A 27450-nucleotide genomic window follows, 5' to 3' on the forward strand; every position below is an offset into this window, starting at 1 on the left:
ATAAGAGTTGGTCTTGGGGTTTTAGGAAATTTTTAAGAAGAGGATGAAGTTATGAGGATAGAAAAAAAAATGTTAAATGAGAAAAAGAAAGAATCGTGGCCTAATCTCTCTTTTTCAGAAAGGTGAGATGGTATTTATAAGGATTAGCTTTGTGTCAGAAGATGTACATGGTGTTTTTCCTAAGTGTAAGCATCAACCACAAATTCTCATTAGGTTACTTGATGACAAAGGTACTTGAAAATTTCCTAAATATTTTTCAAACAAACAAAATAAATGAGCAAAAGAGGCAGAAAGAGAGAGAGAGAGAGAGAGAGAGAAAGAAACTGACTCTTAATTATAGAGAACAAACTGATAGGTTTCCAGAGGGGAGGTGGGTGGGGGAATGGGTTAAAGAAGTGCCCTTGTTGTGTGTGATGAGCACCAGGTGGTGGATTGAAGTGTTGGGTCACTATATTGTACAGCCAAACCTAAGATTACACCATATGTTAACTAACTGGAATTAAAAGTCAAAAAATAATTAAAAGTTCAAAAAAAAGGTTTTAGGAACAATGTCCAATTAAAAATGTTTTTTTAATGGGGGAAACCTGACTTACTTTCTATATCCGCTCCTAAAGACTTTGACCTTTCAAATAATAGCAACAACAATGACTATCACTGTTTATTGAATAAATATTATGCTCTAGGCACTATACAGTATACTGTTTTATAATTAACAATATTTAATTTTCATAACTAACTTAGGATATGGGAATTTTTATTCCTCCTTTTATTTTTGGAAAATTAAGATATATGGAGAAAACGATCATATAGCTAATAAATATTCAAGACCTGGACCTGACCTGCTTCATAACTCTGCTTTCAACCAACACAACTCACTCGTTCCCCACCAGAAACAAGAGGTAAAGAGAAAGAAATCTTGAAGTTACAGTATTCTCAAGCCCAATATTTACCAAAGCAATATATGGATTCTATTGCTTGCTGTATGTTCAGGAATATGTCTGAAAACATTATATAAAAATCAATTTTTTAAATTAACATAAAGTCCCTTAGGTTCAAAATGATATAAAAAGTTTGGCTGTCATTGGAAAGGAATTTCTATTTTTCACAGTAAAAAAAATGGAAATCTAAAATCTTACCAGTTTTTAATTTATTTTTCTTAACCCTTTTATTTTTATTTTTTCAATTTAAAATCAATTAACATATAGTGTATTATTAGTTTCAGAGGTGGAGTTCAGTAATTCAGTCTTATATAAGGCACAGTGCTCATTGTATCACTCGTCCTCCTTAATGCTTATCATCCAGTTACCCCACCCACTACCCTTTCCCCTCCAGCTATGATTAAGAGGAATGGTCTTATGGTTTGTCTCCCCTTCTAATTTCGTCTTGCTTCATTTTTCCCTCCCTTCCCCTATACTCTTCTTTTTTGTTTCTTAAATTCTACATATGAGTGAAATAATATAAATGATTTTCTCTGATTCACTTACTTCACTTAGTGTAATACCCTCTAGTTCCATCCATGTTGTTGCAAATAGCAAGATTTCACTTTTTTTGATGGCTGAGTAATATTCCATTGTATATACATAACATCTTCTTTATGCATTCATCTGTCGATGGACATCTGGGCTCTTTCCATAGCTTGGCTATTGTACTGTTGCTATAAACTTTGGGATGCAGGTGTCCCTTCGGATCACTACATTTGTATCTTTGGGGTAGATACGCAGTAGTGCAATTGTTGAGTTGTAGGGTAGCTCTATTTTTGACTTTTTGAGGAAACTCTACAATGTTTCCCAGAGTGGCTGTACTGCTTGCATCAAAATCTTACCAGTTGTTAGAATGCTAAACAAAGACTCGTGATTTATGTATTGTATGATGTCTAAACTCCAGAACATTGTGATGCACTACTAGTTAACACTGTTCAAACCATTTGTTGTAATTTTAGGAATTCTTTAGTAGTGTTTTTTTTTAAAGATTTTATTTTGAAGTAATCTCTATTTCCAATGTGGGGCTTGAACTCATGACCCCAAGATCACAAATTGATCCACCAACTGAGCCAGCCAGGTGCCCCTCTTAGTAGTCTTTTAATTTTTTTTTTTTTTTCCTTCAGTCAGAAAAGAGTAAAATACTTCATGTTGGCTTTGGTCTTTTGAAAATTTAAAAAATAATGGTCAATCAAATAAAAAATAAAATAAAATAAAACCAAATACGAAAGATTATAAACATGAAGAAGTTAAGTATCATCAATGCAACCTAATTAAAACGTTTTAGCTCCATAACTTGACAAATATAGAAAAAGCATAGGAATATCTAGTAATAATAATGAACGTGGGCACTCTCATATACAGTTAGAGGACATATAAGTCATTAGAACCTTTCTGGAGGACAACTTGACAATGTGTAGCGAAACTTTAAATGTAGACTTTCTTCTTAAAACAGTTAATTTCACTACTAGGAAATTATCCTAAGGAAAAGCATATGGATGCAACCACAGATTAAGCAAAAAGATTTCTTCAATATATTGTTAAAATGGTAATAAAAATAGTTTAAAAGTCAAACAATAAGGAATTGAACAAGTGTATCACTATAAATAAATAAAACACAATACAATGTAGTCATTAAAGTGATGTACGAGAACGTTTAATGACAGGGAAATCTATTTATTGTTTAGTTAAAAAACTGATACAGTGTTCCCATTTATGTTAATATACCTAAAAATGAGTAGAGAAAAATAAAGATTTTACATCAAAATGGTTACTGTAGTTTTCTTTAGGTAAAAGGATTATGATTCATTTTTACTTATAGTTGCTCAACCACGTTGTTTAATTTTCTCATATTCTTATTTTGTGGTAACAATAATGAAAATGTACATCAAATACACTTTAGTGTTGATCATAATGATTTATCTCAATTCTGTGAAAAGTAAATAAATTGAGTTCCCTTATTTTTGCCAGATTATCATTTGTTTCCGTTTTACTAAAAAAGAGGCAGCCTACATCCCAGCTCTGCCCTCACCAACTGCTATCACATGTCATTCCGGAAGACATTGAGACATGCCCCAATATCACCAAGAATCATTGTGGGTGAATGAATGATTTAAAATTATATTTAAGAGTAAACAGCTGAAGTCTACTGTATATCTAAAGTTATTGAGATGTTGCCACCAATACCAAAGGGAACTTCAAGCAGAAAGCAAGAAAAAAAAAAATATTTTACTCACAGAGACTTTATCCTTTGCCTGTTTAAATACACTGGAAGCCTGAGTTGATTCACCACCTGTTGCTGTCAAAAAAAAAAAAAGAAGATAAAAACAACCCCAAACTTAGTGGCTTAACAACCACACAAATGAATTTTCAGTATCTTTTGGATACTCAATTGTGTCAATAGAATAATGCAAAGCAAAATTTTGCTTATTTTGAGATTTGAATTGAGAAACTGAAGAAACCTGAATAAGAACATTCTAGCATGTGGCTCCCGCTATAGTGTGTGCTAATTAATATAACCCAGGTGTACCAAGGCACAGGTAAGCACACCAAATAATTTCCTATTGGTTACCATGGTACCTCTAAATACTGTTACTACACAAGCATAGATCCTTTAGAATGAAAGTCACAGAACAACAATCCAATGCTGTAGAATTTAATAAAAGGGGGAGTGATTGGTTTCTAGGGTTGGCACGATATTAAAGAGTGTTCATGGAGATTCCCAAGCCCTCTTTTTGTAGCCAATGGCATACCCACAGATATTCCTACATTTCTTATTCCAAACTCAGCCAACCCTTTTCCCTCTGTACTACTTCATTTCACAATATAAATGACACACTTGTTTGATGTGAAATGTACCACATGAGAAGAAAAATAGCTTGTCAAGGAAAGAAAACACGAGAGGAATTTTAAGTTCAGTAATACAGAACATGTTCTATACATGCACTTCCTGTATGAAATTATTACCACATCTGTTACTGTTGTTTCTCTTGGTGCTGTTTTATACCTCTGGTTTCAGTTTTAAACTCCACTATCTCCAGCAGTGAGAGTTGGTGACTTACCTGACTTGACTCGAATATTTTCTCATGATTGAAAACAATCCTTTGAGTTTTGGAAAGACTATCCCTATTTAAAAATTGTTCTTAGAGAACGTAAGGCACAAGCTTGTATAGTTACCTCTTCCTATTTTCTTTCAGAAAGGAGAAAATCCCGGGGGGGGGGGGAAGCTTATGCTTATAAGCACTCCAAATGAATTTCAAAAAGAATTCTTACATCACGTGCAACTCTAACACCAATAGAACTGTCTACAAGATGCTATATGCTATTCAGGGCTAGCTAGTAAGATTATTCACAGACTCTGGAATGATTTTTTTTTTTTCTAAGAAGTAGTGCAAATAATGTTTTACTAATAGTTCTGTAATATTTCTTAAATTTCTGTGACATACAGTTTGCTTCAAGCCAATAACATTCGTGTTCGGTATATGTTATCTGCTTGAGTATTTTAATATTTGAACAGACTAAGGGAAGATCCTAATTAGTCCAAAGATCTTAAATTTCCTTTAATGAATGAGTTAAAAAGGCAATTCATTCTCAGTGTGGTAAATCGAATACCAATAACCTGTCAAACTCTTCACCAAAACATTTGATGTTTCCTCCAAAACTCCATAATGCTGATATATTCTTTCATCCTCTTATACATGATATAGGATTTTTATGCCCAACCAAGAGAGCCTGCCTGTTCAAGCATTTGTCTAATTAGAAGTAAAATTCCAAATTAAAAGCAAGTGAATTAGAATAGAAGAGGTGGAGGTATCATAGCAATTTCTGAGAAACACTTTTCATCCTGAACTTTTATCACATCAAGGTTTCTGTATAATTTATGAGCCATCCACTTTCAAATATTGCCTTAAAGATTAGTACTTGGAGGAAAGCTCATGAGATGATTCCCATATGAATAACACAGAATACTTGAAATTTTATTGACTAACATAAAACCATAGATTACCTTGATTTTCTTTTTCTTACAAAGGTTAATGCTTCTCTTAATCATTAAAGCCATCAGAAGGTTTATATAAAGGCACTCTTTTTTTTTACCCTTATATAAAGGCACTTCTAATATACAATGAAAAGGTAAATATTCCTTTCTGATTTAGCAATTTGATATCTAATTTTGTAGCTTGCAATTGTGCTACTTAATAAATGTTACAATAAAATGCATTGCAAATTAAGATTATCCTGGGATAATTATACATTAAAATGAATACTTTGCACTGAAATTTAGGAATAGAGTTTGCATTATAGATATTTGTATGAGCTTTTATTGTGATTTGTAATAAGTTTCGCTCCTCATTTCACCCCTTTTTAAGAAATTAAAAACACGTATATTTGAAGAAGACAGAAAAAATAAGAAGATGGCAACATAGAAATACACCTAAGTTCTAAGAAATTCTGGGGGAAGGAGATTTATGTGGGAATTCTGAATACTCAATTATATAGAAAAATGAGCAGTTTGAATCCAACACTTTAAGAAAATCCCAATGACAAATTGTCAGTGAGGAGACGTAGTACAGTGACTTGAAAGCCTTGCTAATTTTGGATACGAGGGATAAAATCTAATGGGATGAGGAGGCAATTTCATCTTTTTTTTTCCCCTTTCATCTGAAGCAAAGTAATTTTGCAATCACAATTTTACCCCAGATTTGCTTCTCTTTCAATCTTGAAATCACTACTCATTCTTGGCAAATTCATCAACATCAGTAACAGATTTGGCAGTAACCATGTAGAAAAAAGGACAAATATAGTATGGGTTTAAGCATGAGAGAGATAAATAAGCAAAATAATGAGAATGCATACCACGGTTATATTCATCGTCATCGTCTAACCAAACACACAGAATGAAAAGAGGAATCCCCAGAACGTGACACTAGAGCACAATGCCAAGATAAAATCACTGCTAAGTCTGAGCATGACAAAGAAACAGATGGTCATGACCTCTTCTGCAGGGAGGGGAAAAAAAAAAAAAGAATAATGATACAAGACATTTAATAGCAAAATTGTTCATGACTGCTAAGATTCTTGGAAGAAAAACAAAATGAAGAAGCTGCTACAGGAATGAGATAAAAAAAAAAAATACATGTCTATGTTTGCCAGCCACATTGCAGAACTGAAGAGTCACCTGTGGTTTTCCGCTTAACACAGGAGAGATGAGTTGGTCTAGTATATTTGATAGCAGGTTTTAAAATGAATTTCCTGGAGGGAGAGTGGGCCTGAACTTCTGTTTTTTTAGCAAGTTCAGCCTTCTTATAAACTGCTACGAATAAAGAAAACACAAGAAAGCATACCATCAGGAGAAAATAAACACTTGGAGCCAAACCGAACGGAATTTCATAAATAATTAGTTACCACTGTTAGGAAGTTTCTTCTACAAAAGAGTCATAATGAATTAAAAAACATTTTTTAAAGAAGTTATGGTGAAATGAACCTTTTTTCCTTCTCACTTCATCTCTGGAGACTGTGCTAGGTTCCTTTTTAGCTATTTTTCTTTCAGGAGTGGAAATTCTGCCTCTCCCGGTTTTAAAAGGCTTTTCTTTTCTATGTTTCTCAAGAGATGGTCTCCGAGCTTCCTTTTCAGCTTTGTCCTCTTTAGGAATAGTTTCTAACTGTTCTGTCATGATGCTCCTATCATCATCTGCGGATCAAAGCAAACCATGACAACAACAACAACAGTGACAACAACAGCGAGAACATTAGTGACAAATGTACCAAATCCTTCATATATTTAACAAAATGCAAAATAGAGATAAAAGAGACATTTTAATATGTTTAAAGCAAGAAAGAAATCCATTAGGTCATTGGATTTTATTTGGAAGTAGAAAATTTGAAAAAAATGCACACCTTGCGTGTCCACCCAGAGGCTGTCAGCATCCATGATGGAGTCGTCGATGGTGGTCTCGTCTTTGTAATCGTCATAGGTTTCCGTCTTGTACTCCGAGAGGGCAACCTCTTCTCTCTCAGGGGAAGCTGGAGCCTCCGGGGAGCCCTCCTTGGGTTCCGCCTGGGCTTCGGCGGCCTCTTCTGCTTCGAGCTCTTCTCCGGCACGGGGCGAGGGTCTCCTCTCCACCTCGGGCTGCTCCAGGGCTGCAAAACGCACGCTGTGCGAACCCGACTCCCCTTCCTCCGTCGTGGTCTGCACCACAGTGATGAAGTCATCCTCGATGGTCACAACGGACTCAATCACGCCTTTGTGCTCCCCGGGACAGGTCTCCACGAATTCCTCCCTGACACCTGGGACGCCCAGGTCGGTAATCTGAAGGGTGTCTGAGCGGAAGAGCAGTTTATCGTATTCTCCCCGGGCTTCTATCTCTTCTTCCTCGCTCTGAGCCTCTGCAGGTGCAGCCCCGGTGGCTTCCAGTAAGGGCCCTGCGACGCCGGAGGGCGTGACCGAGGTCTCCGGGGTCTCTTTGCTTTCTTCTTTCGGCTGCTGAATGAATTCCATTTGGACGTCAGCTCTCTCATCTGGGACCAAATCAGCCTCCGAAGCAGCGCGAGCGCAGGGTATCTCTACCGACAATTTGATGGCAATCTCATCTTGAATGAGAGAGGACTCTGGGGAGATTTCCTTTTTGCCCTCATCGGCTTTCAAGGACTCCATGGTGAGGCTCTCATGCTCACCGCTGGACTCGTAGGACTCTTCCTTGTCTACCGCCTCCTGGTGCACCAGGTCAGGCTTGGCCACCTTCTCCTTGATTTCCGTCTCACTGACCTTAAGGCCTTCTTTTAGGTGGCCAGACTCAACACTCATAAATGCATCTGCCTCCTGAGGTGCTGGAGATAAGGGGATGAGACCGTGTGCAGCCTCGAGGTTAAGCTCTGTGGCCTTTCCGGCATCGACAGTCAGCCCTGCGGCCATCTGTCCAAAGTCACTGATTTTCACATCTAACGGACCCTGCTCAGCTTTCTTTGCAACGAAATCCAGTTCTGGTTCAGCTTTTTTGGACGGTTCAACCTCAGCTACTTCTGGCACCGAACTAAGACCTTTCTCGGCTTTCTCGGCCGCGGGAGGGGTCGCGTCTTTTGATACGGTCGGCTCTTTGGTCGAAGCGGGCTCGTAGGTCACCCCTAATCCAAATGTTTCAGCTTGGTCACTGGCCTCTTCTGTCGCCTTGGCGTGTTCTTTCGCATCAGCATGTTCTTTGCTCTTTTCGAATACAGTATCCAGCTTATCATTAGCTTTCCTCTCTTGATCGAACTCCCTACTCAGTCCCGATTTGTCACCCGAGGTACGCGGGGACACTTCTTTCTCAGCACCGAACTCATCTTTGACTCTTCCGGCAGCTGCCAGTTTTACCTCAATCAAGGAAAGGTCTGTGGCTAGATCTCTCCGCATTTTATCCTCAGTGCCTTCATAAAAGGAGCCACTCTCCCCTGACAAAGTCTCACTGTCTTGAACGGGTGAGGGGAGTGGCACTGTGTATTTATTGAACACACAGTAACCCAGGTCTTCGAGCTGACTCTCTGTTTTTACGATGACATGGTTTTCATCGGTGACAGGGGGCAAGCCGGTAACGCTCTCCTCCACCACAGTCTCCGACGGGACTGACTTCCTCCTGGCCACCTCAGCATCTGCGCTCACGGAAGCTAATCTTGACCTTGTGCCTGCCAGATCTAGCATTTCAGGCAGGTCAGGCGCCATGACAGTACCATTTTTGTAATAATCTTTGGCTAAGAAAGGTGACTCACAGGAGGTCTCGACTTGAGTAGTTGGCGGGCCCGCAGCTTTCCCCCCCTCTGACTGTTCTTCCTCTTTGCTTTCCACGGGGAAAGAGGGGGCTTTCTCCACCGCAGGTGTTGCGGCTGGGAGGTAATCATCCCCTTCGTCCATGCTTCCACTGGTGTTGGTTAGAATATCCGAAGCCAGAGGAGAGAGATCATGTCCCCGACCAAAGTTAAATCCGAGGGCTATGGAATCCAGGCAAGACATGGGCAAATTGATGGACATGCTCCGTTGTTCTATCGCAGACCTCCCTCCGAGTCCTAAACTCCTGCTCAGCGTCAGGTCGTCCTTATTCTTACTGTGGAGGTCCCGCTTCTCCCCATACACTTTTGGATCGATAGTAAACATTCTTTCTTGAGGAGAACTGGGTTCTTCAGGCAAATCAGACGGATAGCTCTGTGCAAGAGTGCTGTACCCGGTCTCCTGTGCGGGAGGACTGGGCTGGGGTTCTTTACCCGCCGGAAGTCCCTTGTCTCCGTTTTTACACACGGGAGATACGGTCTCGAAAGACCCTTGGACGCTTTCTCTGGTGTCACTTAGTTCATAGTAATCACTGCCTGGCTGGATGCTTTTTGTCACTTCATCTTTTAAGGCAGATGTTTCAAAATACTTGGACATTCCCGACTTATCTTCATAAAACGGCATGTCCAGCTCGGCTGTGGCTGCAGCCCCCACCCCTTCCAGCTTAATATCTTTGCCTGCAACTTTTTCTTCAAAAAGGTCCTGGGCAGCACTCTTGTCACATACGGCAGCCGGTGCGGTCGTGACTTTCTCCGGTGTCTCAGAGGTCACAGCCGAGTCTGTCGCTGCTTGCTCCAAACTGGCAGGGAAGGAGTCCTGTTTTAATGGCTCTGTGGTAGGCTCGTGGCCTTTCTGTTCTTCTTTTGAGAGGGTGTGTTCCATGCAGGGCTGAATAATGCCCGTTTCTCCATCTGTCGGTTTCGGGGGCTCACTCTCCTTCGGCATGGCTTCTTTGTCAGAAACGGTTATTTTTTCTTCAAGCTTCAGCAGAGATTCCTTTTCAGGGAGCACCGCATCCTGCTCTTTTATCTGTGCACTCTCGAGCTTCATCGCCCCTTTCTCCTCGCCTAAAACTGTCCCTGGGACACATTCTTCCATGGTTGGAATGTGGGCGTCTTTGGGTAAGGTGATTGCCTCTGGGGCTGGTGCTTCTGCCATTTTGTCCGGTTTGTCCTTGTGGGGCTCTTGAGCTTTAGAACTATCTTTGGCAGTTGCTGGCCCGCTGGTTTCTTCCAGAGATTTTTTGTCCTCGGGTTGTAACAGGGCAGGGGCAAAGGGCGATGCTTCTGCAACGGTTTCATTCTTCATGACATCTAAAGGAAGAGTGAAGCTGCCGGCCTGGAAGGGACTGGGCATGGGAGAATCAAACTGTTTCCCTTCCCATCTGGGGACATCCTCCAGGACATCTTTTCCCTTCATGGGGGTGAGGGGGCCAGGCGAGATGGGCGCAGCTAAACCCCACTCGTCTTTTTTGGCTTCCATTGGCATTTCGATGAACCAGTCCTTTTGCTCTTTGGGAACTGGGGGCTCTGCAGAGAGGCCAATTCCAGGCACCACGAGGCTTGGTTCTGTCTTCTGTTTCGTGTCTTCGAGCCCGGCACCAAAAGTATGCCCAAATAGAGTGAGAGGTGCTTTTTCTTCTTCTGGGCCTTGCATGTCCTTTTTGTCAGGAAAAATTTTAGTTGTCTCAGGCTGAGAAACTAAGGCAGCATGTTTAAGGTCTTCACCAGGCTTACTTTGTTTCTCTGACTCCTTGACCTTCTTGTCTAATGGCTCAGCTGGAGAGAGAGTCAACTCCTGTTGATCATGGAACTCCATCTTCGAGGCTGGAAGTAAACCTGAAGTAATTGGGTTGATTTTTAAACAAATAATAGGCAAGTGCTTTCAGGCAGTAAGCTTCAAATTATATTTTGAAATGACAAATGAGTGGGAGGGTAAGAAAACAAAACAAAACTATGGAACATGCAAGCATGCTACCCATTTAAAAATCAATATGGAAATGTCAGGACTGAGATGTGTTTGTCCTACTGCTGAAATGGACTCCTGTTGCAAATTAATGCATACAGGAATTGCGTATTTTGAATACTTTTTTCTCCTTTGTTTGGGCTCTCCTAAATACTATGTACTGTGTATTGCAGTAGCAAAAAAATTTCATGTGCTTCCTGCAGACAAAAATGATAAATTAAAGAATACTGAATAAGTCAGTAATATTAGGTACAAAAATACATTAAGGACTAAATATGAAAAATGGATGAATGTTTACTGAACTTTTTTATTTGTGTTCTTATTTAAAATGAACTGGGGGTGCCTGGGCGCTTGGGTGGCTCAGCGGGTTAAAGCCTCTGCATTTGGCTCAGGTCAGGATCTCAGGGTCCTGGAATCAAGCCCGGCATCTTGTTCTCTGCTCACCAGGGAACCAGGGAGCCTGCTTCCCCCTCTCTCTCTCTGCCTGCCTCTCTGCCTACTTGTATAAATAAATAAAATCTTAAAAAAAAAAAAAAAAAAAAGGACCAGCAGGCCATGGGCAGAAGACCAATTCATTCCTAGTAAGTATTATGTTAAAATCAAGTTAATTGATTTACAAACGCCAGGACCAAGTTTTTGACCATGGAAAAGTTACTGACATAATTTTTTTAGGAGTCATCTGAGATTAAATTTCAGGAATATAAGTAAATATCTGCTATTAACTTTAAGTGATAGGACCTAAAAATTGACAAGGTGATTTCTACCACAAATTCAACATTTTTTTTTAATTCAACATTTTTAATTCCTAATCACTAGTTAACCTTACGAGAGATATACGAAAATCTGAATTATATTGTTAATACTGGGTGTCAAATAAATAAACAAAAATCTTAAAAAAAATACTGGGATATCATGTGAATAAAAGTTTTAAAAAGAGCCAATTATAATATCTTTCTCTCCCTGGTCATGACCTCATTCCCTGGGACATGACCGACAGTGAGGCATTAAGTAGTGGCTTTAAAGATGCTTCACAGAAATTAAAAGGCTCTTTATTTTCATTTGTTCATTAACCAGAAATATCACTTGTGTTTGAAGGTCACAGGTGTCTCACTGTGGTCAGTAGGGCTAGATGTAGCTATCTGGAAAAGATTTGGGGACAAACAATAAAATTCAGTCATTGATCCAAGAGCAAGTGTATGGATCATCGTTACCTTATACACTTATGTGTCCGTTGGAACAGTGGGAAAGAAATACTTTATGAACTTCTAATAGAGGTTAGATGAATGAAAACTCAAGAGATATGGTGATGGTCAAAGATGTTGGCTGCCATGGAGAGGAAATGATATGAGAAGCATCAGCAGGAGCTTTTAAGGAAACCAAACCAGTATTCATCGAAGCATAAAAAATATAGCACATTGCGGTTGCAAACAAAAACAATTGTACCATTTAAGCTTCTATGTGCCAAAATCCAACTCCACAGTTTGAAAGAAAAGCATATGAATCGCTGTCCCAAAAATAAAAATAAAAATATACATGTATTAGCAATGTGGCTGGCAAACACTTGGAGATGAGGCGGGGGCGGGGTGGGGGGGGGGGAGGCGGACAAAAAGCTCACACAGCATCGTCAGCCTGGCTGCAAAGCGTACTGTATCATGGCAAAGTAAAACCAAGACTCAGCTGCAGCATTGGAAAACCTAGCTGCCACACAGCACCTGTGCAAGCCACACTCTGCTCGTTAAACCTACAACATCGGTCTCGGATCATGAGGAGACCAAGCCATGGGATAGCACTGGAAAGGCCGGTAAGCTGCTGAAGAGATCATTTGCAACAAAACACATGCAAATCCTAGGAAAGACACACCTTCCCTGGCAGAGGAAGGAATTGTTACTTCTGGAGACACCTCCGTGACCTCTTTTACACTTTTCTCCTGTGGGCCCCCTGCTGGGCCACTCTCTTCAGGAGCTATGTGAGCCTCGGCACTAGACTCCACGTGGCCCTCCCTGAGGGCCTGGGGTTGGTCTGAGGCCTTGGCAGCCCCGCACTCTTTCCCAGGAAGAGTGGCAGGTGTCTCTTCCTCAGCCATTGTTCCCTCTAGCGTTTCTTCTTCTTAGGGATGAAAAAGATGTTGACATCATGACCACAGAACAATACACACAATGGCAGAAATACTACTCAACGAACACTTTCAGCTCCATTACATGGACCTCGCCAGAACCTTCTTTACCATTTGGAGGAGCAGATTAAGATTTGAATGCAATGTGCATTATGTATTGCTTGGGAAATGGTCATATATATATATAATCTGATAATAATGATGCCTTTTAAAGTCTCGTTAAAAGGCTATTTATTTGAAAACGTGAGAGCTGAAAGGGTTTTATCGCTTTATTCCCCTTAGTGGAGATGGCAGTCAGTTGCGCACACATGTAGGAAGCTTGCTGGAAATAAGAGATGGTGCCGCTGGGTAACAGATGGTTATGAAAAGACAGATGGGTTGATGGACTGAAAAAATCTTTACGTTTGCTAGACATGGGCTGTTTTCTCCAATGCAGTAAGCCCCTACAGTAAGCCCCTTACTACATGTAGTAAGCCCCCTACATGTAAGCCCCTACATATGAATTTCTGATTACTTTATTTAAAACATGCAAACTTCAGTAAAGAATCTTGGAGAATAAAAAATGCCCAGCCTCAACAACAATACTCATCAACTACCCTAACGGCTTTATCATGGAATCCATCAACACTATCTTATTTGATATTTAAGGGCCAAAGTTTCAAGTATTTAAAGTACTAAATAGTATTTTAATATAACTTATGTAATATTTTTAAGGCCAAAGAGTTCCTAACTCAATTTATTTTCCCTTCATTGCACTCTATGATATGGGGGAATGTAAAAAATTGCAAGGAGTAAGCAAATTATTTTGAAAAGCAAGGTCCAGGTAAAATGGAATCTTATCATTTAGGAAAGTCTACCTCGGGAACAGAACTGTTACCATATTGCTTATACCCGTGTGATATACTGTGTGTAGTTGCCCTTGATTCTGAGTACGACAAGGTGCGCATTACCTGGAAAGTCTTGTTTCTGCAGTTCAAAACCAAACCACCAAGATAACTGAATGGCAATCAAACTGCCAAAATATCTTCCCCAAATAGGTATATCATGTGGAAAAATATTAATAATTAAAATGGAAAAAGCACACTCAGGCCACGGATTATCATGTTCAGTTGCTTCTCACTTGCACTTTCAAATGTCAGTAAAATAAATCCCATTTTATTGCTTAAGAAATTAAAGGGGAGTATATAAGTAAGCTGCTTTACAGTTCTACAAATGAAAGATTTGGATGAAATTCATATGAAACATTGTTTAAATGGCCCCGTGAGAAAGACTACAGCAGGCAAGGAAGGGAATTTTCTTTTTTGAGAACTATTAAGACCCCTGGGCAGGGGGTGGGGGAGGGGAGAAGTACTACATCTATTTCGTCCCACTTAGCACTCAGGGACTTAATTATGTAAGTAACATTTTAAAAATTCAGATTCCAATTATTATTAAGGCCATTTTTATAATGCCACAGAATTAGAGATTTTGACAACAGGGGAGAGACTTTCACTGTAGCTGCTTTACTCATGGCACCTTCTTGGGTCAAGTCTAATCAATTTAATCAACATATTTTCCAAATCCACATAACCTTCTGCTTTCCATTTCCTTATTTTGTATTAATCATGTCTATTTCCACCTGTTTCTCACTCAAAATTTCACATATTTTTCCTAATCATTTTAAGTTCACACTCTTAGAAGAATTTACTTTTACCCCATGTGGGTTGTATTTCTCTGAGTGTCTGAGCCACGGTGCTCTTTGTTTTCCCATGGATCCTCAAAGAAGTTTATTATCATGAATGTCGTGGGTCATCTATGAGTTTATTCCCACTGCCTTGGAACTATCCGCTCTTTCATTAAATACTGTCCTGTATGGAAATAAACTCTTTGTGCATACAAGAGAATATTTTGAGAATAAGCTCTTAACCTACACAAAACATGTTTTAGCTTTAATTTTGTTTTCCTTTACAAAACTACCTAGTTAGAATGAGATGAATTTCAGCCCACCGCCCTCATCACGGCCAGTTATACACTAGGGTCTCTAGCTTTCTGAGGGTGGAATGACAAAGGCTTTGGATCATTTCCTTCACTTCAGCCCAGGTCTGCTCATGTGAGCCAATATTTAGTCACTTGGGGGAGCCTCTGTAGTTTCTGTAGATGATTAAGTGATTAGGAGAAATACACTCATTCTGTAACATGCATTCTGCCCTACACAGATTCATGGATTTTCTCTTTTAAGGAGCTAACGTATTGACACAGCACTAAAAAGAAGGCTAATGCTATTTAAGTCTGATCCTAGTAATATTCTGTATTCAAGGAGGAAAAAAACTATATACAGGATCCTCGTCCTCAGTTTGAGAAAGAGGATGTATTTGTCCCCCGCTGATTTATTTACAGGGAGCAGAAAGGAGTCATACTTTAACTGAACTCTTTTTCCTCCCTCCCCCACCCGCACTCCTTTTGGGGCTTTGTTTTCAGAAACAATGATACAGAACAAGAAAATACTCCTAAGCCTCAAATCAGGCTTCTTGTAGATGAGGTATTTGGCTAGACATATAAACTATATAGGGACTTCACTTTCATATGGAAAAAACAGGCTCCTGTCCCTCCCACCCCGCTCTGAAGGTACACTGGGAATGAAGCATGTGGTCAAAGCCGCAGGCTGGGGTGTGGGGGGAGCAAAAGGGGACCATGCTCGGTTCACCTTTCTCCCGGCCTAAGTGGGCCTCTGCACTCTGCGCTGGGACACTGGGGAGCGCACTAGAGGTAGTCCATTGTGAGCGGAACAAAGGATGCTCATAGTACTCCTCATCGGAATGGGAAGGGTCATCATCAGGCACAGACACAGAGATGGAGGGGGTTAGGAGTCTACGCCTCTCCCCGCTGGTGGCAGGTTCGTGGCTGGGGAAACTGTGTAGAGGACCCACTTGGTCCTCAGCTCCTTCATCTACAAACAGACACACAGGAAGAAACTGCAGGGAGAACTGGACAAGACAGACGCAAGATCAGACACACGAGACAAACACCTGCACAAGGACACAGTGGGCCACAGAGGGATGGAGGGGAATTAGCAAGACCGAGCGGATGGACGATGGGAGGCGGTGAGTGTTTCATGCTTCCGTAGCCACTGAATTTACACGAGTCACTCCCTTTACTGCATGATAGAAATTAACTATACAATCCCCTCAAACGAGTCAGAATCCCCACAAAAACACTGCAAGAGAAACAAAGCCTGACAATACAAATGCGTGAATCGGAAGAAATTCTTTCAAGTACATTCTTTGCATGCTTCTGTCAATATGTTTATAAGTTAAAAAAGAAGAAAGGTGTTAGGACCCGATGCATTACAACAATAACAGGGGAAAAGAATCCTGTTTGAAGCACAACCTTAAGTATCTAGGATGCCCATATAGTTAGCATGTGGGTTATTTTAATTTTTTGTTAATGATTTTTACCAGAAAGCCATTTTTAATTCCAGGCCTGTTAAGAAGAATCTAAGGTGCGTTATTTCTCTTCCCTGCCCCACTAAGGCGAGCACAGCAGTATAGCGCCTTCTTTGGGGCTAACTCTTAGGGGCATCTTTTCAAACACTGGTTCTCATGGTTTTAAGAAAGTTCCTAACAATATAAACTCATTTTCTTTTCTTTTTCTTCTGAAAGCTTTAAAGAGATACCATTAGCTGACAATGATTTCTACAGAGCTGGATTCAGATTCACTAAGACTTTATTCTATGTGGTTTCATTATTCTATGTGGTTTCACCTCTGACTGTTGGCTGTTTTTATATTTCAAACCCTCATTGCATATTTCTCATTGCAATGCTGAAGTAACTACTCTTTCTTGTGTCCTTTCCAGTGTCTTGGCTTAGAACTCTGCCTTATTTCAATATATTTCCTTAAGTACACAAGTATAGGTCAGTCTGCTTAGCACTTGCATTCTGGCGTATTTCAATGAGCTTTAAGGATGGTGGCAACAAACAATATTTGGCTTCCGATGTGGTACAGACCCTACATCTCAGGCCTTCATGACAGGTTACTGAATTTGCTAATCACTGTTTATTTACTTACATAGGAAATAAGTTTTAGATTTCATAACTTTCAAGACTAAGAATTATTAAAATTTATTGAAAGTCTGCGTTTCTAATTTTTACTTCTATCAACATTTAAGCAGCCAGATTATAGCAATTTATTTGAAAATGCACTGTAGGGTTAGGGCAGTATCTTATTTTGTGCAACCAAGTGCTGACAACCAAAAATAAGGTTGAAATCATAAAGATACGAAAATAACACTCTGTAGAGGGAATACTTTTAAATCTTTTGAGCACGTTGTTTACTGATTGTTCCGTGTTATTTTTTTTTTCTGGATGGGTGCTCAGAACTTTTTCAGCCATGCTGCTTATTATATCATGGGATAGCAGAAGCCTAAAATTACATTGGATATTCTTAGTTCCAACTCGGCACGATTTCTCAGCTAGCAGATCATTGGCTGAGATCTGGCCTACAACACTGGCTGAATCATAAGCCCTGGGCTTGTCACATGTCCTAGCCATTCATATTTCCTTCAGGACTCCCGGAGGCTCTCAACACTGCACATATGCAAGTTACTTCTAACACTTCCAATAGGCTCAAAAAATCGCATGGACAATCTGTCCGTGAAAATGGCACAGTTGTCTCTCTGCTGGGCAACATCTTCTGGGGAGTAGAGCAGATTGCAATGTAAAACTAAAGAATCTGAAACTGAGAGCTGGGAGTTTAAAGGTAATACTCCTTCAATGTTTGAACCTTGTGAAGATTTTGACTTTCTCTTTCTAGTTGCCATTGCTCATTTCTGAAAGGGCCAACATGTGAAAACATCACAGAGTCTTGCTTCAGATCTGTCACATTTCAAAGAAACAGTGTTTTCTATTCTGAAAACTTTTGCTCTAAACAGAGAATGACAAAAAGAGAGAAAAAAAAACACAACTTTCAGGACTGTAGTGGAAAGGAGCTTCTTTGTAGTATTTGCATGGCACTGAGCCAGCAGCTTCAAAAAGAGGGCCCAGCGAAGTCCAGTCTTGGTACTGTGAGTTGTGTGTGTGCTCCACATCTCTGCTTGGGACCTATGAACCTGAACATCCACAAGTTCCAGAGATGTGCTAGGGGGAGTTCTACTAAAAGGTCCACAGCTAGCTAAGACCAAACAGTGTGTTTGATCCCAACAATAATGACAGAAGAAATAGATCCTATTTGCTATAGAATCATGTATGGCATCCCAATAGAGGTGGAATACATACTAATTATAAGTAATGACTTCTTTATTTGGGTATGCCTTAAAAAAAAAAAAGAAAAAAAAAGAAATTGGTCTAGTACCTTCGGGGGGAAAAAAAAGACCCAAAAAACAACCTCTCATTGGAAGATCACTTCCCTTTCTTGTCCCCACATTGAGAACCTAGATAAGAGATGGCTTTAGGGACACAGTGGGGCTTTGATCGCAGGGACTGAGACCTGGATTGGAATTCTGGATTACTGGCCATGATATCCAGGGGCAAGAATTGGAAGTGAATATTATCTCTCTGTGGGTTGTTGGGAGGATTAAATGAGGCGAGACCTATGAAAATGCCAAGCACAATGTAGGACTCCATGCGTGTTCGCATCTTTGTCTTCAATATACTCAGACGAATTGTCATGTACCTCTGCTTTCCCTTCATTGGATGCATAGGATCTAGACTTGAGAGATCTATAAAAAGTGAATTCATTTCATACGTTAGTTTTGTTCTTTAAGGTCAGGATTGAATGTTATCCCTTTCCTATATGCACACATGTTTGGGGGACTCTGCTCTTTCCACAAAATACTCTATTTCATTTAATAATGTGATATTTCAAAGAATAAGGTTGCCTTATGGACCTCGAGCTTTTACATAGCTCTGCTGCATAGTGATAATCTACAAAAATGAAGCTTACCTGATTTCAGTGGAGGAATACATTTTCCCTAACTTACTTTCATACAATTAAAAAAAAAAAAAGCATTTGAAAATTTATTTTGAGTTAAAGTAAGGTCTGCCACATAAAAACCCAGGCTTCATCTGTCAGCCCCCTTTGGTACAAATGAGAAGTCATTCTTATGAGAGACAGAGTCTCTGGGGGGTATCGGTGACTCAGTGATTTTGCCTGCTCTAGAATCACAGCTTCTGCCCCACCATTGGGGGCAACTGGCTCTGCGTACGTTGTTCTCCACTCTCTCTAAGCCCTTTCCACGCGGCAGGCTCTTCACTGAGGACTTAGTTTGCTGTGTTGGCTGCCCATAGGATACGGAGGGGAAAATCCTATTAGATTAGTGACATTGTTGACCCAGGGAAACATCCACCCTAGGATTTTTCCTGGTTCTATTTTCAGATGATCCTATTGTTCGTGCATGGGCTTCCAGCTCCTAACAGTTCAGTCCAAATGACAATTATTATGGTTAGGTCAAAAAGACATAGGAGATTAATTTGCAAACATTACACCTAGTGCAGAATTGATGCATTGTACCTGAGTTTCCTTTTAAGTGTGCTACTTGTTTATTTTTTCCATCAAAATCTCTTTGTTTCCCAGAATAAGCACACAACCTGCAAATTATTAATACTACATCAGTTATAACAAGTGAATACTCACAATTTACAGTAATTAACATCTCAAATTATCTTTGGTGGAAGCATTCATGCTTCCCCTTTGGGAAAGAACAGCTTTTAAAAATGTTTGATAATGAGTAAAAAGTAACCATATCTTCAAAATCATTGAGTTACTCAATTTAATCCATGAGCTCTTTTATATTCATATAAATGGATTGGCAGTCAGGTGCCTTTAAAGTTTCTTTGAGGGTGTGTTAAGTAGGTAAAAAAAAGTTTCATATAGTTTAATACTTTCTTCTGAAAACATGAAAAAGAGCAATTCAATAAAAATACAAGTTTGGTTTGAAAAATGTTAAGAAAAAATATATATTCACTCATATTCAATAGGAAATAAGTTGAAAATTTCCCCAAATACACTCAAACAACACGGGGAAAGCAATTCCCCCCAAATAAGAAAACAGTTACACTGGAAAGTATACCAAAATGTGAAAATGAAAATGATTCTATGGTTCGTTTATATTTTCATTATATCCATGATGTCACCTGCCAGAAAGCAGACTGGTTGAATTCCCAACTGGATGGGCAGACCCTACTGCTCCTTCTGCTCCCACTCCCATATGAGAGCAAGAAGGGTAGATTACTTGACCTCTTGCCGACTTTGGAGTGACTGCCAAGCCACAAGTACCCAGTGAGCATCTTGGGTAAAGAAGATTTTCTGAAAGGCTTGAAGTGTTGTGTAGAAACATTTTCCATGACCTGAGGGAAGTACAGCTGAAACCAAGACTCTGGAACCAAGGCAGATACTGATTCTCAGATCCCTTCACTGTTTTAGCTCCTTTTCACCACCTAGGAGCCATGGCACGTCTTCATTTCCCAGAAAACCTCACGCTCTTGCCTACCTGAAGCATTTCCTGCATTTCCCCTTGCATTTCCTGGTCTTCCTGTTTCAACTGCCCTTCACTTCCTTCTTTGTTTGGCCAACTCTACCTCATGCTTCTGAGCTCAGCTACTGTCTCCTCATTACCCCCAAAATTAAGATTTCTCTTGTTCTATCTTCAAGCTCTCTGTTCTTTTCCTTCCTAGGACTAAGGCAACATGAAATTATTTGTAAACTTCTTTATTGGCTTTCTGTTCTCCACCAGACTGCGTGTTCCTTATAGGCAGGATCACGTATCTGTGTTGTTCACAAGTGTGTAGCTAGAATTCGAGGAGTACACTGTAGGTGCTCCATAAATACGTGCCAATGAATGGACGAGGGCAAAAAATCTTTCAAATCTATAAACTAAAAGATCAGGTCACGTTTTTAGGAGATTAACTAACAATTAAAACTGCCACTGATTATAGTCCCCAACTTTTCTTTTATTCTTTAGAGTAATTTAGTTTGGTTAATGTTATTTCAGGCAGTAAATCAGAAAAAAGCCTCAATTTAAGAAAGAAAAAGCTCACTAAAAGAAGTTGAGGTTTGTAAATCCACGACAAAAGTAAATTATGTTTATTGATAGTTCGTAGTTCTGTAATTTAGGAAAATCTGTATTTAGAAAGTCAAAGAATATTTTAAATAAAAGTAATTACAAATTATAAAAAGACAGTGAGAAATTGTTCAATATTTTTCCATTTTTAACACTAAAATAATTGCTAAAAGGGACCACAAATGGAAAAAAATAAATGAATAAAATGGCATAGTATTAAAATTTTGATTTTTGTAGATGAAAATTAAATTATATTGAAACACTTCAGCGATAGCTCTTGTCTGCCTACTGAAACTCAAACAATACACAAAAGCTAACTGACTTAAGTCAGAAAGCCAATAATAGTCTCTTTTTAAAGAGTGACTTTCAGCTCAGATTCTGAATGAATATTCTTCAAAGGCATCCCTCTGTTTTATTAACGAGAACTGAAAAGCTGACATAGCATTCTATGTTGACTAAATGCATAAATACATTCATGGACAATAATAGGTCCCAGCAGGGAAGAAGCCATGATCTCAGCTTCCAGTTCACTGCTCTCAATATCAGAGTCATTCACTGACTTCTTCATTTATTCATTAATATTTATTGAGGGTTTGCTGTAGGCCAGGCCCTAGGGAAGCCCTTGGCAGCACAAGAGTGAGCAGAACAGAGACAATTCCTGACAATATTTCCTTATGATTTCTTCAATAAATTTATTTTTGTTCAGTCACTTATAAGATAGGATTGTATCTTCCGTGTCCAAACATGTTATGTGAATGAAATGAACTGGTTGTCTGTAGCTATTCTAGCAATTTTAAACACAAAGTTATCTTCTTGATCAAGCTGATTTTCTTTTTTTAAATTTACTATATTCCTCCTACTTCTGATTTTGTATAGATAAATGATTACACATTTATGTAAAGTCTTGGCTTCTTCTGGGCTGTTTGAAACAGACAGCTCTCAAGCTGGGTCACATACTAACCCACACCGAAGTCCAGTGCCTATGGACTGATGCTAATTTACCCTTTATCAGAAGACAAACCTCACAAAGTCCACTGGGTCTTACCTTCTTCCACTGTGATGGTCTGTTCTGAGGCTGGTGATGGAGGTGGAGAAGGAGGCAGATTAGCTGTCTCTTCAGCTGCTAAAGATCGAACAGTGGAGAAAAGAGATATGATTAATCCTATTAGATCATTAGATGTAGAAGAGCTCTGCCATCTGTAGAAAGGCCTCTCTATGAAATTTAGGACAAGATTCACTAGTATGCTGCATCTGACTTATTTTCTGTCTGATTACCTGATTCATCTAGTTTAAAAAAACCTAGAAGGAAAGAAAAGCATTCACTATTTAAGAAAAAATCATTTTGCTTTCCCTATAAAAACAGATTAAAGATGCCTGCTAAAGTTCTATCGTTAATCCCATTAATTGTGTCTGCTTGTTCAATTAATAAAACATGTTATTCTAGCCCTAATCTATTATAGTCAAACACACAGGCAAGCACTGTAGTTCAGATTTAGCTTGACTGACTAAAAAAACATCAGAACTCTATATTGTTCAACTTCTTAATCTGGAAAAAAATGTAAACTTTATCATTCACAGTACTATAGGTGATTTTTTTTTTTTTAAAGATTTTATTTATTTATCTGAGAGAGAGAGAGTGAGAGAGCAGGAGCAGGGTAAGGGGCAGAGGAAGAAGCAGACCGCTGCTGAGCAGGGAGCCTGATGCAGGACTCAATCCCAGGACCCAAGCTGGACCCAATCATGACCCAAGCTGAAGGCAGATGCTTAACTGACTCAGCTACTCAGGCGCCCCAGGTGATGTATTTTTTAAACATTTTGTCCACTGAGTCTAATGTCAAAATGCATCTTCTCTATGTATCCTCAGAAAAGAAAAATGAAGCTGTCATAGCCTAAGGCAACCTTCAGAGACAACATGTACTGGTGGGAGCCAAGTAATCTTCTGGCCTTGGCATTATACGTGAAGAACCAAAGAGAAGGGTTCTAAAAGTTAATGGTTAACTCTTTTTTCTCGACTGCTCATATGAAGGTAAGGGATTGCAAAAAGGAAATATTTGTCATCAAGGCCAGCAGGAAAATCTATTTTACAGAGCATGAGATTTTCACTCTCAAAAAGCAGCTTTGGGATGACAGGTGACGTCTTAAGTCCTTGACCCTGTGGGTTTCTATAGAACACACAGTAAGACTTTAAATTTAAGAAAAGGGGCGTCTTTTCTTTAAGGTATAGAAGTGAACCACAAAATGAAGGTTAATGTTTGAATAAGATAATTTACCCCCTGTTTAAAGACAAAATTAAAAACTTTTATAATCAAAGAACATTTTACTGCAAATAATGAGTATTTATTATCCTGCGAGAATAGAATTTTTATTGCTTAATATTTTTTAGTCATTTAAATTGCTTAAAGGAGTACTGACCAATCCTTAATCAAATATTAAAGATACATTAGGCTGTGTGAGACAAAATTGGATATGTACTTTTTTTTAGACTTCAAAAACCATACATTTTTATGGATTAGTTAAATGTACTTATAAAATAGACTTACATTGAACCAAGAGAGTTTCCTTTCTTGTCTCTGCATGTATATACACCCACATCTATCTTCTTTCTATCTATCTTTATCTATCTATCATCAATTTAAAGGAGGGGCGGCAAGCCTTTGGCTAGGAGTCTTTTCTTCAGTGGGCATCATTATATTACCTGTTTGGCCCTGGAGGGCATCTGACTTGTGACCAAGGGAGAGAGAAATGTTATCTCAGTGTCCTTAAATAAACCAAGTGAAGATCGGTACATTAAATGGGATACAAAGTCACCCATGATTCGAACAAAGCCCTGACTACAGGTTTTCTGTAGCTGGTTCAGGGAGACCTAAACAAAACGTCTTGAGACAAGCATTCCCCAAAACCCATAAAGGGAAATACTCATTTCTAATTAGAGTATTAACACGTTTTCTTTATAAATGGGTGCCATGACATCCACATGCGTTGGCTTTCTTTTTATAATAAATTTCTCTAGTGGTCTAGAAATGAAAACTTAAGGGAAATTTAGGGGCAAAGCCTATCACCCTAAAGACTGTCCAAATCTTACAAATGAGTCTGTCAAGAAAGATGACAATGGGTGCCAGGGCCTCCCAACAGAGGTGTTTGATGAACATTTTGCTTAAGGATCAAGTATGAGATAGGGCCTCTCTTTGACCGTGAAGACTTGGTCCTGTGGTTACCGCAGCAGAAACAGCTCTTGAACTGAGGTCTTTCTCATTTACCTAAAGGCAGAGCTGCAGGCTGGTCTTTCTGCTGAGCTTCTTTCTCTTGTTCACCTTTCAGGACCGCTACAGCCTCAGCCGTGACTACTTGGACTATCCTTGCAGACACCTCCTCTGTAATAAATAGTAACAAAAGAAAATAAAAGAGTGAGACAAAATGGGTAGCAAAGAGGAAAAGTAATGAAACAATAGAGTTGATTAGAATTTTTTTCCTGTCTTCCCCCCCAAAATACAATAGAATTTATTAAATTGCACTAAAATATAAATACATAGATTAAAACCAGAAACAGAAAAAAAGAAAAAAAAAAGAGAGAGAGAGAGAGAGAAGTAAAGGGACTGGCATTCTGGGAGCTAGGCAAAATGAACACACCGTGAAAGAAAAATAATCTGCATGGCAGTTTATTTTTAAAAAGCTGTTTACACAAGCAAAAACAAATAAAATTTTTACACCAGGTAAAATAAATTCAGAAAAAAAAAAAAGGATTCATTTTGGATTTAATATAAAATGTTTTGTAGTTTTCTAGAAAGTTTCCTTACAATATGTTTCTATGCCGATTTGTAGAAATACCATAATTTAAAACCTAAAGAAGATGCCTCAAAATGTGAATTTGTGATCAAACAGCATTATCCAGGATCAATGTGAACAAGAATGATTAAGAAAGACCTGGAAAGAGTAAATTTGAATGAAGTACATGGAAATGATATATCAGATGGCCTCTTTTTAAAGAGCTTCTACTTTTCTAGACAGCAGATGTTTTAAAGATCTTTGAGGCCATATAATATATACTTACCTAGTCAGTGTAATTATTTCATTAAAAAGTAGGGGGAGGTTCATCATACATGACCAGTCTGTGAAATGCCAGATAATTAATTTTTGGCCTAAAATGGCACCTACTAGAGCATATCCCAATGCTAATTTTATATAACCAAGTCAAAAAATATTCAAGAAATAATGTTCCATATATCATCAACAAAAAATGAAAGAAGACTTTTTGAAGGATGCCTGGGTGGCTCAGTTGGTTAAGTGTCCAACTCTTGATTTTGGCTCATGTCATAATCTTAGGGTTGTGAGATCGAGTCTCACATCCATCTCAGTGCTGGGCATGGAACCTATTTAAGATTCTCTCTCCCCCTCTGCTCTTACCCTCACCCTGTCTGTAAAAAAAGGAAAAAAAAAAACAAAGAAAGACTTTTGAGATTATAAATACATTCTAGATTAGAAATAAATTCTCTAGGGATGCCTGGGTTAAAGTCTCTGACTTCTGCTTAGGTCATGATCCCTGGAATCAAGCCCTACAGCAGGCTCTCTGCTTAGCGGGGAGCCTGCTTCCCCCCCACCCTCTCTGCCTGCCTCTCTGTCTTCTTGTGATCTCTGTCTGTCAAGTAAATAAATAAAATCTTGAAAAAAAAAATTCTCCAGAATTTAACTTTTCATTATCTTTAACTTTTAACTTTTTATTAATAAGTTATTATTATTAACTTTTAACTTTTTATTTAACTTTTCATTATCTTTATTTACAAACATCTATCATACTAGCAAATCATTCCACTTACAGCCCTTATAGAAACAAGTTGTACTAGACAAGGAGGAAGGGGGTAATGGGATTCGTTCTCATAATTTTAGCCAAGATTTGAGAATACTTCATTGAACTTCCTTATGATCAGAATTCACACAATTACAAGCAGGTTGGCAGGAGTTGGGTGGGGGTGGGTGGGGAGGGGTCGTGGAATCCTGTTTTTACCTGCTTCATTTAGATTCTGCCTCTTTGGGAAACCTTCCTCACCCTACCCAGGATGACAGAGAGAATAGTGCTTAAGAACTAGCTTTTGGGATGAGCAATCCACTTGAATCAGATTTATCTGAATTTTAAAAGCTAGATTACTTGATTGAGTATATTTGCCTTTATATGTCTAACTTCTGATTTTTTTAATAGCCACATGACATTATAACCTATGTACAGTCTTTTTTTTTAATATGTATGGTCTCAAGGGATACATTGTAAATACCCTTATCTAGAGTGAGTAGCAGTCATAGCAGTAGAAGCAGTATTTTAAAAATATTATGGTGTTCACCATGTGCCTAACGCTCTGTTATTTGCCCTCATTATTTCAATGAATGATTTACTGTTATTACTCTCATTTTGCAGATGAGAAAACAGCAAACTAATAGGGTTAGGCCAGAGAGTAGACATTTCTTATTATTAATATCATACTTAGAAAACCAAGTTCAATTAGGATCTTGTAAAATGCCTTAGATAGTCAAACTAAATTAAATGTGATTTAATATTTCTATTATGTTTGAAGTATAATTTTATGAAGTTGAAGACCTCATTCAAACTTTAAGTATCCAAAGAGCAAGGACTGACAGGCTACTTAAAATCATTTCCAAAAAATTTTAATTTCTCCAGCTAATTTGTTTCAGATATTTATATGCTAAGTACTTTTCATAAAACCTTTTTTCACACAACACAGTTTGCACTCCCAATTTAGTTTAGACTAGGAAGAATCTTTTTTAATATTGCAAAAAATGTAAATAATAATTATGATTTCAAAGTAATAAGGATACAATTTATTCTTAAAAGGTTGTTTTATCCTATGCAATTTAACTCACAGTATCAGGGTTTTAGGTTATATGCAATGTATGTATATATTAGAGTTTATTAAAAAGGCAATTTTACTTTTGTATATGTTTAAGCAAAACTTGTAAGAAAATAATTTAACTCAATCTTGGGAATATTAACTATTTTTCCTCAAGAGAATTTAACAGACTTTAAGAAATGCTATTTTAGAATAATCAAACAGGGTGTGTGGGAGTTGCATTAATGACAGATTATCTTCAATTTTTTGGAGGAAATAATATTGCTAAAACTTCAAACAGGCAATGTTGAATTATTTAATATTAATCTCACAGTGTGAAAAAAAATGAGCACAGGATTGTTCTGGGGTTTCAAATGGTCCAGCCACTTTAAAATCTTCCTCTAAGCAAAGCTGGCCATCAAGGCAGAGGTGCCAGCTTTCCCCAAGGAGAGATGGCATTTTCCCAATGGAAACCTGATCAGCAGATCTCCTGGGGTAAGCTTTACCTTTATAGCTTGACTGTGGGACAGGAGAAAATTCACACAGGGTTTGGGTAAAATTCAGAGAAGATTAATGATAAACATGCCAAACAAACACAGAAGAAAAAGAGAGTAAAAAAATCAAACCTATGAAAATGAAAATATAAGACTTATGATATGTGTATGAGATCTAGATCTCTACATATCTTCTCTCCTTCTCTCTCTATATATATTTCTTATTCTACCCATTATCCA

At 38.6% G+C, this 27450-nt stretch overlaps 1 protein-coding gene across 33 annotated transcripts in view; it reads right to left on the minus strand.

Moving 5' to 3' along the window:
• The window catches only part of MAP2 (microtubule associated protein 2), a 290836-nt gene that overhangs the window by 30387 nt on the left and 232999 nt on the right, over positions 1 to 27450 (minus strand). For 10 of the 33 annotated variants that reach the window (XM_082691637.1, XM_082691615.1, XM_082691610.1 and 7 more), the window contains 7 exons: positions 24140 to 24253; positions 21928 to 22005; positions 12598 to 12843; positions 6873 to 10610; positions 6460 to 6666; positions 6154 to 6288; positions 3215 to 3276 (listed from right to left, as the gene is read on the minus strand). In XM_082691637.1, the coding sequence (XP_082547763.1) occupies positions 3215 to 3276; positions 6154 to 6288; positions 6460 to 6666; positions 6873 to 10610; positions 12598 to 12843; positions 21928 to 22005; positions 24140 to 24253 (4580 nt within the window). The remainder of the gene's footprint in view (positions 1 to 3214; positions 3277 to 6153; positions 6289 to 6459; positions 6667 to 6872; positions 10611 to 12597; positions 12844 to 21927; positions 22006 to 24139; positions 24254 to 27450) is intronic. The other 23 variants (XM_082691617.1, XM_082691612.1, XM_082691613.1 and 20 more) reach the window with 9 other exon arrangements.

The sequence above is a fragment of the Mustela nivalis genome (assembly GCF_964662115.1).
Source record: "Mustela nivalis genome assembly, chromosome: 11".
In the NCBI taxonomy this organism is placed as follows: domain Eukaryota; kingdom Metazoa; phylum Chordata; class Mammalia; order Carnivora; family Mustelidae; genus Mustela; species Mustela nivalis.